The 12,974-nt window shown below is 32.9% G+C and overlaps 1 protein-coding gene across 2 annotated transcripts in view; it reads right to left on the bottom strand.

Moving 5' to 3' along the window:
* Positions 1-3,536: 3,536 nt before the first annotated feature.
* PLOD2 (procollagen-lysine,2-oxoglutarate 5-dioxygenase 2) overlaps positions 3,537-12,974 on the bottom strand; it is a 116,222-nt gene continuing 106,784 nt past the window's right edge. The window contains exons 14-20 of one of the 2 annotated variants that reach the window (XM_030873288.3): positions 11,970-12,032; positions 10,855-10,968; positions 8,233-8,298; positions 7,045-7,149; positions 5,727-5,873; positions 5,492-5,617; positions 3,537-5,332 (exon numbers count right to left, since the gene is read on the bottom strand). In XM_030873288.3, coding sequence (XP_030729148.1) covers positions 5,177-5,332; positions 5,492-5,617; positions 5,727-5,873; positions 7,045-7,149; positions 8,233-8,298; positions 10,855-10,968; positions 11,970-12,032 — 777 coding nt within the window. In that variant the 3' untranslated portion in view covers positions 3,537-5,176. The remainder of the gene's footprint in view (positions 5,333-5,491; positions 5,618-5,726; positions 5,874-7,044; positions 7,150-8,232; positions 8,299-10,854; positions 10,969-11,969; positions 12,033-12,974) is intronic. The other variant, XM_030873289.3, reaches the window with a different exon arrangement.

The raw sequence follows: 12,974 nt of genomic DNA, 5'->3' as shown, positions 1-12,974 counted from the left end.
ACATCCCTGAATTCTCTTTTTGAAATCTAATAGTTACTTTGGGATGAAGATAATTTGAAAGGAACAAGATTTTCCTTAAATTGTTGATAGCATGCATGATGTTTTCCATTTCTTTTGTTAAAACCATTCTTTAAGTTGATTACTTATTTTATCTTGTTAAATAGGCAGAAATTCTTTTCTAATTTTCAAGAGTTTAATCAGATTTTTTTAAGTCAACCATTTTTCAGTAAAGATAGAATAGCATGCTAAAATAATCATTGTTACTTGATTTATCACAAAAAAAAATTACAGTACCTCAAGAATCAGCAAAGAACCTACTTTTCCAAATTAATATTTTCTAATTTATTTCAATATATTAAGAATAAAACAAAAATATAATTTAAAGTTTATCTTTAAAATTAAAAAGAAACTGTCTGGAAGATTTGAAATTTATAAAGTCCACACATCCCTTGCATATATATCCATCTTTCCAATTTTCTAATTCTTTTTATTAGAATAATTTAGCAATATAGTACTCTGCATTTTAAAAGCATGTCTGTGTGTACAGTTTTCTTCTCTTTTCATTAGTTATTTCTTAGTGTATTTCTCTTCAAATTTAATCCAAAATTCATTGCTTTCATTGAAGAGCTTTATACATTTCCCCGGTTTCTCCCCAATGGCTTTTTCTTAATAAAGAGTTACACTAAAAGAAGTCTGTAGCTTGCTATTCTGAAAGACACAGATAAACAGTGCAGTTTGACAAAAGCTGCTTTCATCAAGTTTAAAGACTTTAATTTTCTGAAATAGTCAACATCTAGTCAAAGTGAGGTATTTACTGAGACTGACTCTCAACTGTGACAGAAAATTTTGTTTGGCTTTCCTGCAACTTGAAGAGATCTGTTGTATAGACCACTCCATATTCCAAATGAATGACATGCCCCAAAAATGTCATACAAGATGGGCTTTAGGGCTTAGCAAGCAGGGAGATTAAAAAGTGCATATGACAGACAGGAAAGTAGGAGTGAAGGAAAATATAAAGAGATTCTGTCATTAGGATGGACCACTCAGATTGTATGTTAACTGTTTTCCATATGTTTATTCTGTCGAAGGGTACTTGATTTCTTAGGTAAGTTACCAATACAGGTAAATTACTAGTGTTTTTCAAAAATAAAGCAGAGTGAAAAAAATTAATATACTGGACTACTACTAAAGTATCCATATTAAGGGAAGATATTCACATTGATTCCTATGCACATTAAGAATGAGAAAAAATGCCACCATTAGCATTTAAAGCCCTTTGGTAATATATGTATACACACACACTCACATACATGTACCCGCAGACACCAATAGTTACTATTGACATCAATACACATCAATTTATTGTAATTAAATTACATTCTCTTTTCTTTCTACTTTTTTTTTCTTTACAATTAATATACAGATGTATTTCCATAGTAAAAGATTTTGGTTCCTCAAAAACTTAAAAATTGTGATGATATGATCTAGCAATTCCACTTCTGAGAATATATCTGAAGGAAACTAAATCATTATCCCCAAAAGCTGTTCACATTCCCATGTTCACTGGACCATTATTTACAACAGCCAAGACGTGGAAACAACCTAAGGGTCTATCAACGGATGAATGCGTAAAGAAAAAATGAAATATATAAATACACACACACACACACACACATGCACACACACTAGAGTATTATTCAACCATGAAGTAGAAGGAAATATTGCCATTTGTGACAACATGGATGAGGCTTAAGGGCATTGTGCTAAGTGAAATAGGACAGAGAAAGACAAATACTGTATCATCTCACGTATATGTGGAATTTTAAAAAACTGAACTCACAGAAACAGAGAATAGATTAGTGATTGCCAGAGCTGAACATGTTTCAAGCTATAGCTTTCCCTATCCACCTAATCCTGCCTGATTTCCAGCTTTCAAATTTTTGACCTACTTAGGGAATTTGTCGCACTTTCGCTCATTAATTATGAATTGTTCTTTTTTTTGTTTGTTTGATGAAACCTCCCCGGGAACTTCAATCAACACCGATGTCCTCCCTCCTCCTTCCTGTTCATTTATAGCAATCATTGCTTGCAAAATGCACACATTTTCATTGTTCACGTTTTATATAGTATTTCCTTATCTGATAGTCTTTGTTTATTAATTTAACTCTTTCTCCTACACAGATATAATCCTATTAGAGTCAAGGACCATTCTTACAATTCAGTTTTGTTTTCAAAACACTGCGAGTTGGGCTTCCCTGGTGGCGCAGTGGTTGAGAGTCCGCCTGCCGATGCAGGGGACACGGGTTCGTGCCCCGGTCCGGGAAGATCCCACATGCCGCGGAGCGGCTGGGCCCGTGAGCCATGGCCGCTGAGCCTGCGAGTCTGGAGCCTGGGCTCTGCAACGGGAGAGGCCACAGCAGTGAGAGGCCCGCGTACCGCAAAAAAAAAAACAAAAAAAAGACTGGGAGTTAGTGGAAAAAGACAGACCTTTGGGAGCCAGACAGATCTGTGTTTACAGACAACCTCTGCTTCTGCAATTTGCCTATTGTGTGGCCTTAGGAAAGTCATTTTATCTTCTTGAGATTTCGTTTTCTTCCATAAAATGAAGAGAATAAAACTTGCACTGTGAGATTGTTGTGACAATTATAGATAACCTACATAAAGTAGCTGGCCTACAGTAGGGACTCAATAAATGGCCCCAATTATTCTAATACGGTGCCCAGCCCATGTTATGATCAGCACTTAGTAATACTTGATGAGTAATAAGATAATGATGATAGTTGATAGGATAACAGTAGGACTAGATTTAATGTTCAGGATAAATTGTTCTATTTAAAAGTACATTTCATATCATTTCATGACGTCTGGAAAAAGAGGAAAGGTAGAAAATGTGCTCAGCTGATTGCCTTGATCCAATTTCTGGCAACATAGCATGAGATTAAAATAGCTACTATAAGTCACCACCTACTACTGGAAAGAACTAGTATCTGGTTATGTCCTTCCTCTGAAGTGTACCACAAGGGACATTAAGCTGGCTTGCACTGGTAGAACTGTTTTTCATAACCAAAGTCTGTTCTGAATGGTTGGTATCCATGACATACCAGTATTTATATTTAGAATACCATCCTGAAGTATAGTAATATAATTCACAAATAATTATTAAAATATCTCTTCAATCAAGTTGATGGATAGTAGGAGTTTACTTTGGATATTAAGTGCCAATAAAGAACAAAAAGGCGATAGAACCCAACTCCTTATTTCCTAAATCCATCTCCCAGTAATATAACATCTTATTCATCACCATACCTTCAGTGCTTGGACCAGTGCCTGGCCCACAGTAAGGACTTGAAAAACACCATTGAGTAAATCAATATATATCAAATAAATATTTTTGTCTCTGTTTTCTCACTTGTAAAATAAGTTAGATGAAATCTCTAGTCAGTCTGAAATGGAAGATACTACAATTCAATTTGGAATTCAATAACTAGAATGTTTATTAAGTTCTGATATCAGTAAATGTACCAAGCAAAATTTAAAAATCACGGCCTATTGCATCCAGATATTCTTTCAGTATACTCCACCATATATTCTCTTCTAAAGCTAAATCACCAATAATAAAGAGAACAACAGAAACTTATTTTAAATTATTTTATTTTTCATAATTTTCTAACACATGGTGTTAGAAAAATGAAATTTGGCACCATGACTTAAAACTTTTTTTCAAGTTTAACCTTTAAATTAAAAACAGTAGCTACAATAAGAATATTTAAACCTCACTCAGAGTAATGGTAAAAACTCAAGTCACAAATTTTTTGGTGTTGGGGAATTTCTTAAAGTGGGATAAAAGGAAGGTAATAAAAAGAGTAAGAAGAATAGGGGCTTCCCTGGTGGCGCAGTGGTTGAGAGTCTGCCTGCTGACGCAGGGGACACGGGTTCGTGCCCTGGTCCGGTAGGATCCCACATGCCGCGGAGCGGCTGGTCCCGTGAGCCATGGCCGCTGAGCCTGCGCGTCCGGAGCCTGCGCGTCCAGAGCCTGTGCTCCTTAACGGGAGAGGCCACAACAGTGAGAGGCCCGCGTACCGCAAAAAAAAAAAAAAAAGAGTAAGAATGACAAAATGGAGACTATGCTGGGAAGACAAAAATGTGAATCACCCTCCTGAAGAAAAGAATTAGGAGGAAGACAAAAGGCAAAAGCGAAGAACAAAGGCTCACCAACTTTATCTTCCTGATATAAAATTCAAGTACTTAAAAACGTAAAAAGAGTTTTTTTAAAAGAAGTCATAAAGTGTTACTACTAATCTCAATGAAATTTTCTTTTTCCTCATTATTTTCTAGAATAAAAAAAAAAACAACCCTGTTTTGAGTTAAGGACACTTGCTGATCTTAAGTTGATACTTGATGTACTTTAAGAAATCGAAAGGCTCAAAAGCTGTCCTAAATCTAACATCTACTTAATATAATCTACCTTGGAAAATTCATCTGAAGGAACATAAGGCTTGATTTCTACTGCAAATGTAAAAAAATCTGTCTAACAATCTAAACAGAAATGTTTTCCACTGGATATGTACCTCAGTTATACTTTGTACTAAGTTTCTTGAGGAAAAACACTGTGTAATATTGTTCTTTGTATTCCTTCAGTAACTACTGTAAAAGGTACCTATACAGGCAGTCAAAAAAGCACTTACACAATTAGTTGTGTACAAATTCAGTTAGAACTCCAGTTTTTCAGCATTTCAAAAATTAAAATTTTTGAAATTTTCATGTATATCCATTTTGTCTACATGTTGATAAATAAAACTCTTCCCAGCCTTTTAATAAGAAAATATTATTAGTCTCATTTGTCACTTGTTCATCTGTACCTGAATACTTTATCAACTGAAAAACAAATTCAGAAAGTTGTTATTATTCTCAGAGACAATAAGGCATACAAATAAATATTTGCTTTTACATTTTTTTTCCTTTTTCTTCTTCTTCAATCTGTGTTTTAAGGCTCAGAGCAGATATTAAGAAATATCAATTTTTTATAAAAAGTTTTTCAAATGTTTGGCCCAAAGTGAAGTTGTTCTGTGGAAGTTATTTAAATATTCTTCTCATCGTCTCAAGCACAACTTCAAAGACATGTTCATGCCAGGCATCCATTCCAAAAGAAAACTGAATTCAATGAAAAGTAAATAACTTAGGGATCTATAAATGACACAGCGATGTATCTTGTTCCATTTTTAACAGGAAGTCCTTCATGCAAATGCGTGAGTCTCCCTGGATGCATGAAACTCCAGCCTTTTCTTGGTGACTCAATAGAGCAATTGTACCTTAGAAATTTGCATCCACCTCCCTAAAAAAGATAGACCAATAAATGTATCAACTTGTTTCATTTTTAATGAGTGATAAAATTCAAATGATGATATCTAAGCAGAATCTAAAAAAAATAAGGCAAAGCCCTTTCATAATGACATATTTCTTTTGAAAAATGTAAAAAAAAAGCCATAATTACCTGAAAATCTTCTCCCACATTATTGAGCGCAATGTTGATGGTAAATGTAGAAGCGTCATGATGAGGGCGAAGAGAGCGTTGTCTTTCAGGGGAGTATTTTACTACGAAATTCAATAGTGCAAATCCCTAAAAGAGCAAAGTAAATCAATGGATTTGCTTATCAATAACAATATAAAATAGCACATTTGTGTAAAAACTGGTAGGAGGTAGGCAGCAGGAACGGGAGGATAATTACCTTAGTATAATAGCCTGCAAAGACCTTCAGCGTAACAGGCGCAATAAATTCCCGGATAAAATGAAGCCATACATTCTCCAGACCAATTTGCTTCATGTGGATATCATCAGTTGGGACATTTTCATAACCACCAGATATACGGCTATCCTAAAAAGAGTATTCATGACATCATAAACTGTGGTCTGTGTGCAAATCACACTTACATTATCTTGGAATTTTTTCAACCACAAGATCGTAACAGACAATAAAAATAACAGTTCAATTATGGTGTACCATCTGCTTTAATTGCGAAACTATCAAAATAACTTAGATAACATGGCTTTGCACATGTATCAATGATGAAGCAAAGTATTACAGAGTAAGACTGCTTTCCTACTTATTTAATAGATATGTGAGGTATGATGAGAAAGTAAATAAGATTGATTGCCAAAGCCTTCCCGTGTCCCCTAAAAAATGAGTGTTTTTACAGTGAACCTTCAGGCAGTCTTAGCTGGTGACGGGCATAGATTCTGTCTGTCTGCCACTTGGATTACCTGTCACTGAAAATAAACTTTCCCTGCCAAGTTCCTCACTTTTATTTTGTGGCACCCAAAGTCCTTCCATGATTGCTTTTCATTATCCTACAACATGCTGACTTCAAGCTCTTCCTCATACTTTGAACTTCTATCTTCCTGATCAGCTAACTAGCTGGGGAATATATAATTGAGCAGAGGCAGTGATATTCCAGAACATTCCACGAAAATTCCTCAGTACTGTGAAGGAACTGGCATCTGTGGGTTCTCAGAGGAAAAGAAATACCTTGAACCACCTACAGTAATGCTTTCAGCCAAGTCTTTGACTCTGAATGTAAATGCAAAACTGAATTACACCAAAGGCATTCAAACAGATTCCTCCTTCCTATGTCTACACACAAAAAAATAGCTTTGGCAGTCAACCACAGAAACTTTGTCTTGGTATTTTCACTACAGCTCACTGCAAAAATGCAGAGAATAAAAAGTGACCTTGGAGAAGAGCAGTGTCACACAACAGGCATTACCTTACCATCCCCTGCCAGGAGACACTGACCCTTAAGGCCTATCCAGTATAATTGGAGATGAAACTGAGGCCCGGATAGATTAAATGTTAAATTAAACAATTAGTACCAGAATTAGGCTAAAAACAAGAGTTCTCTTGACAGCCTTGGGTAGCCCCTTCATTTAGGTCTAAGACGCAGAGATGTAAGACAAAAAGGACAAGCCTCCTCTACCTTCTCTAAATATCTACACTCCTCCTTGCCCCACATACACATTTTAGTTCTTTGTGTGAAATGACAACTTACATGATGTTTTCCCCCAGACCACTGGCCATAATGCTCCATTTCTTCCACCAATTCATCACAGGCTTTTTCAGAAAATATAGGAAACCAAAAAACATCTGGACAAGGCTATATATAAAACATGGTATCACCATTAAGAGAATAACATTTTGTGTCTTTTTACTAAGAAATGGCATTTCAAAAGTACAGAATATTCAATATTTATCTCACTTAGATGTCTTTTTAAGAAGTTTGCCCAACATTACTGACAGTACTGTTACAAACAATACTAGTTTGGGTTTTGGTTTTTTTTAAACAATTTCTAAGACTTTAATTTTCATTTATTTACTTATTTTGTTTGCATTTTAACATCTGTGCAATGAAGACGTGTCTTAGAGACACAGTTGGCCGGGCAGCCATAGTGATGTTGTTAATGCCACAGGGCATGTACACTTGGTCAGGCATTCATTCTGTCCTCACTTTGTGTGTATCCGTGTGTGTGCACATGCACACATTTAGTTGGCACTGTTGACTTGCCTTTTGAAACATCTTTTTAAATGATTTATACTACCACTCATTGAAATGAAATGCTATTATGTATACAGTGCTCTATAACATATATGCCTTAATAAGTCTAAAATAGCTCTTTCAATATGCATAAAATTAAAAATTCTAAGTGACTAGAAAACATTGCATCATAGTTTAATTGGCAGTAGTTTTTTCCTTTCTCATGGTACACAAAATAACAGCATCTCAGAATTAAAGACATTTTAGACACGTTACATTCTCTGAAATAAGGTATTAGCAATAGCTTGGAACACTAACCTCAAACAGAGTTCATTTTTTAAAAGACCTCTCTGAGAAGAGACGTTTGGAGCTCAATTTCTTTCAAAGATAAACTTTCATTGAAAGAGGCCTACACCAGAGATCTGCCAAGAATTCCTTATTTTTGAGATAGCTATAACATTTGGGAGTATGCTAAAAAAATGGCATGATCTTAAAATTATTGTTAATTCTCATTTTTCTACATGTTTACAACTGTATGACCCTTAAGGCTGTAAAACTGGTAATTAAGTCATGAATTTTACCTAAAGGATAAAGTTTCTCCACTTTCACAACATCTGCTGCTAAAGCAGTATTGCATTAATAATATTCCCTGCTGGAAAATATAGCAAAAATGCTCTACATATCATAGTAATTATTAAAACAAACCTGTTCAACTATATTTTCAGTGAAAATCTTCGAATAATCTCGGTTTATATACTTTTCCTTCCAGTCCTACAAAAATATCAATTGCACAGATTACAGCAAAAACCTTTTCATAAATACTTTAATAGAAAATATAAAGTACATGCACTTTAGAAATTGCTCAAGCAATTTATAAATGACTACATGTAGTAGACAAAGTGGGAATTTTCAGAAACCACAGTTTATGTTTTTTAAACTTTGCCTGATTCTATGTATGTTCACATCATTTTATGAATGGCAAAATTTTTATTTACGGACTTTTATAACTCAGGATTTTAAAATTTGAGTAATCTTATAGTCACTATATTTGTATACTATATTCTATGCATATAAATAGGTGTAGGTAAATATGTGTGTTTTAAAAGTGAAAGATAAGGAACATAATCCTACCAACAAATGTTCGTAAAACTCAATCAGTAAAAATTACTAAAATTCGTAAAAATATTAATCAACTTGGCCTTACTTATAATTTTGTAGTGAATTACTCTAAAATAATTTTGATTTTTTTAAATGTATTTAAAATTTCTGCCTTCAGTTTTAGATGTGTATCAAAGAATGATCATGGGGTTACTATTTCATATCTTTTAGTTACTGAAATTAAGGTATAAGACCATATATTGAAAAATAGCTCCTCTTCATACTAATTCATGAACCTGAATCTTCTCTTAGTCCATCACTGACACGTAAGCCACACACTAAGATACATCAATTTTTGTCAATATCAGCTAAGGAATCCTTTTCCTGGGTCAAGTGTTTTATTTAAAAGCCCAATATTTAAAGGGTATATATTAAAATATGAGTCAATATCCAAAACGATCTTTTCTTACATATATTTAGACCATTTAACAAAATTCTTAATTTTCTCCTTGCAAAGTACAAATTAAGTGAGCAAACAGGAAAGAACTGAGATATGGGCTCAAAACAATTCCAATCAAAATACGTTTCAAAAATATTTGTCTGAAATATATCTTTTCAGGCCACAATTCAGAAGGGCTCTGATAATTTATTTGCCATTCTTGGTTTTGCATATCTCTGCTTACGTGTAACTCAGAAATTTTTGATATGGAAGAATAAAAGTTATCTTCAAATTCTTTAACAAATTTAATTTATACATAGTATATAATTATAAGGATGAAATTACTGTATTATCTCATTATTCCCTTTAATATTAATTGGTTCTCTGATTCCAAAACATGGGGGAAAATTAGCAGTAAATAATCATACATAACATTTCAGAACCTTTAAATATTTTTAAGTATCCTTTCCTGGCATCATTATAGATTTTTTGAAGTTAAAGAAACAAGCTCCTAAGATTTTACATTAAAGCATTAATATTAACTTTTCATTTTAGACTGCTTTTCAAATGTCATGGAACAAAATGACTTTACTAATTTCTTAGAAGTTCTGATAATGGGATAATCATTAAATATTTTGCTATGGGATACCCCTCATGAGGCATGTCAGTCAGGCTAATTTACCAAAAACAAAGCATGGAAAGAAAAGCAGTTCCTATTATTTCTGATATATTCATTGCATATTCAAATCTCTAAAGATTTGATTTCTCACACAAATATCTACAGGATATAACTTGGGAAATTTTTTTCAGGAAACTAATTATTACCCAAGAAATCAAATAATTCTGTCTCTCAAAATACCAAGAGATTCAGTGCCAAAGTAAAATATGTAATTCTACCCTCACCATTTAAAAAATGCCTCTTTTCAATTCTACTCCTGTGAAAGATGGAGATACGCAGCTAAAATGAAACAAAAGTATTTTTAAAATACCCCAAAAAAGTCAAAAGATATTCTTTTTCCTTCAACAGAGTTCCAGAGACCATTAAATTTACTATTCCCAAAAGTCAACTACTACAAAATAAAAGACAATTCTCATCAGGTGGATTGAGTCTTTGTAATTTAAAACTTTCACTATTGGGAAGGAGAAAACCATAAATAGTAGTATTACAGAGATTAGAGAGAGTATTTTCCCTTGAATAATTGTGCCAACTTGACTAAAGAAAACCAACCCAGTAAGACAAAAAAGGAATTAATGTCTACATGATTCAAATCTTTCAGAAAAGAAATAATTTTGGACTTCAAAAGGAAATCATTTCCTCAACTTAAGACTTTATATGCTGAATCCACTTACTCTGCAATTTTCTCTAGCTATCTTTGGTGTACATTCACAAAATTGTTATAAAAAACAAACAAAATGATAAAATAAAATCCATTTTCACAAACTAACTTTTTGAATTCTTTTCCTGAAAGTCAAAATGTAATATTGTCATACATGAGCTACTTGTAAACATTTTCCTCTGAAATTGTGATTAAAAATTTGTTGGAGTTTTTGAATATATAAACAGAGATATTGGGAGAAATCAAAGAAACTGATAATTCCCTTCCCCAAACCTCATGTCTTTAAAAAGAAAGTTCTTAGTCAAGAAATATAATTATGCCTTAAAAAATATAATTAAAGATACCTTTTTAAAGCCTCTTACCATATTTTCATATTATTAACCTAACTGATTTACATCCATTTAGAGTTATAGGAAAATAAGTAATAAATGAAGCTGAGCATGAAATACATACCACAGGATTTTCAAAAATCTGCCAGAGGTCATTGTTATAATGGGAAATATTATAATTGGCAGTTGATAATAGTCTTCCAAATTCATGTCTATTAGAAATGTACATAAACACACCCTATATGCCAAAAAATAATAGTATTAATCATCTTGGAGGAAAGTACAAGAACATAAATTTAACCATAGGAAAGATATACAGAAGATATTAATTTCAACTTTTATATCTCATTCAGGAACATGCATTTTTATTTTTCATATAAAACATGCATGATTTAAAATAAAAAATAAAATTTTCATTAATTATGAATTCAGACACCACACAAAACTAATTGATAGCACTGACACTCAACTGAAAAAAAGAAGAATAACTGTTTTTGTCCCTTTCTCATTGGTCCTAAATGTAGACATCAAGGAAAAAGAATTCCTGTTTGAAAGCAGAAATATTTTTGAGACACCAAAGTGCAATTAATTGTACCTCTTTCGGCTTCTTTCCCTTTCAAAGAAGATATCACATTTTTAAACAAGAATTCAAAGATCAATTTTATTTTGTCAGTCTATTTCATACTTTTATTGTCCTGATATTTAGAGACTGAACACAGAAATTACTCCTGCATTATGAGGCAGCTAAAGAAAATCAGTCTCCTGTCCTTGCCCCAAACCAAATAAACGTGGCAAACACCATTAAGGTAAGGTTGTTTCTTTTTGTACCTGTTTTAATAGTAAAAGAGTTAGTTAGTAATAAAAAAAAAAATGGTGAAGAGTACCCAAATCTCATTTTAATCAGGATGTACTTTATACTTACTCCTACTTCTTCTCTCCCTTAAAAAAACAAAAACTGGAAAAACTAGTTAAAGTGATTTGGATTTAACTTTCTCATTTGTCAACCATAAAATCTAAATCAGCCCAAAGAACTAAGAAGTGAATATCACACAATGTGTACCCCAACATGCAAAGCACACACATACATATACAGATTCAGAACCAATGAATACCGACCGTGTACACCAAGCTAAAAGGAAAGAAGACTCTTAAACTTTACTTCTAGACAATATCTAGTATTTTAATTAAATAAATAAAATTAAATAAACCAAAACAAGTAAAAATAAATAAAAATAACACCTTTGGGGGCCTGAGCATTTGGAATGTTTCCGGAGTAGGGGAGTCTTTTTCCCTTTGTAAAGTCTAAAATGAAGAGAAGGATTGGGTAAGTTGACCTGCACACCCACTCTCTCAGGTATTCTTAGGTAAATAAAAATAGCAGCCTTTGATCAAAAGCTGACATTCTGAAATGTCCTTCACAGACAACATGCAGAACAAGCAAAGCTTACAGCGCACACAAAGAAACAACTCCAGCCCTTTTTTTTTCTGTTGGTCAAACATAAATCCAAGCTCATTCCTTAGTAGAATTTTCATTAGATACAAAATTAAGAGAAAGGAAAAAGGTGTAAGAATGGCCATTCCAGGATGCGCTGTTGAGTCAAATTAGCCAAACATGAGCACAAATTACAATCACAAGTACTGAGTATATTCAATATAACAATGGACATAAGTTTATAGGAAAAACAAATATATTCAAACAATACATGCCTTATTAAACCAGAAAAAAAGTACTTGCCAACTTTCCTGATTTTTTCCAAAATCACATTTGCTTATATAAATTTGAATAAAATAACCCAACCATTTTAAAACAGAAAACTATAAATGTTTTAAGATGTATTAACACATTTTGAAAAACAAACTATTTTCTGCAATCACTTAAGTTTTATCAAGAAAGTACATTTGTAGAATAGCAATGTATCATTAATTTTTCACATAGATTAAATAGACTACATGTTTCGATCCTTCTCCCAGATTAGTGGTAAGGAACCTACTTTTTGAGAGTATGGGGTTAATAATGATAGAAAAATTATGGACATTGATTTCAGGACAAAAGTGTGTTTTTCTTAAATGTGTAACTGATCATTTCACCCAGGCTTCATATAGTTAACTTTAATTAGGTCAGGTTTTAACTATTGAATTTCAAATGAAAGTAAAGGCAAATTCTTAAAAATGCAAAGCTGATTCGTAATAAATCTATGTTTATTATTGAAAATCTTACTGTTGCTTATGAGTTAACCTAAGCAC

Source organism: Globicephala melas, chromosome 4, assembly GCF_963455315.2.
Source record: "Globicephala melas chromosome 4, mGloMel1.2, whole genome shotgun sequence".
NCBI lineage: Eukaryota > Metazoa > Chordata > Mammalia > Artiodactyla > Delphinidae > Globicephala > Globicephala melas.
This window is presented reverse-complemented; position numbering and strand designations above follow the sequence as displayed.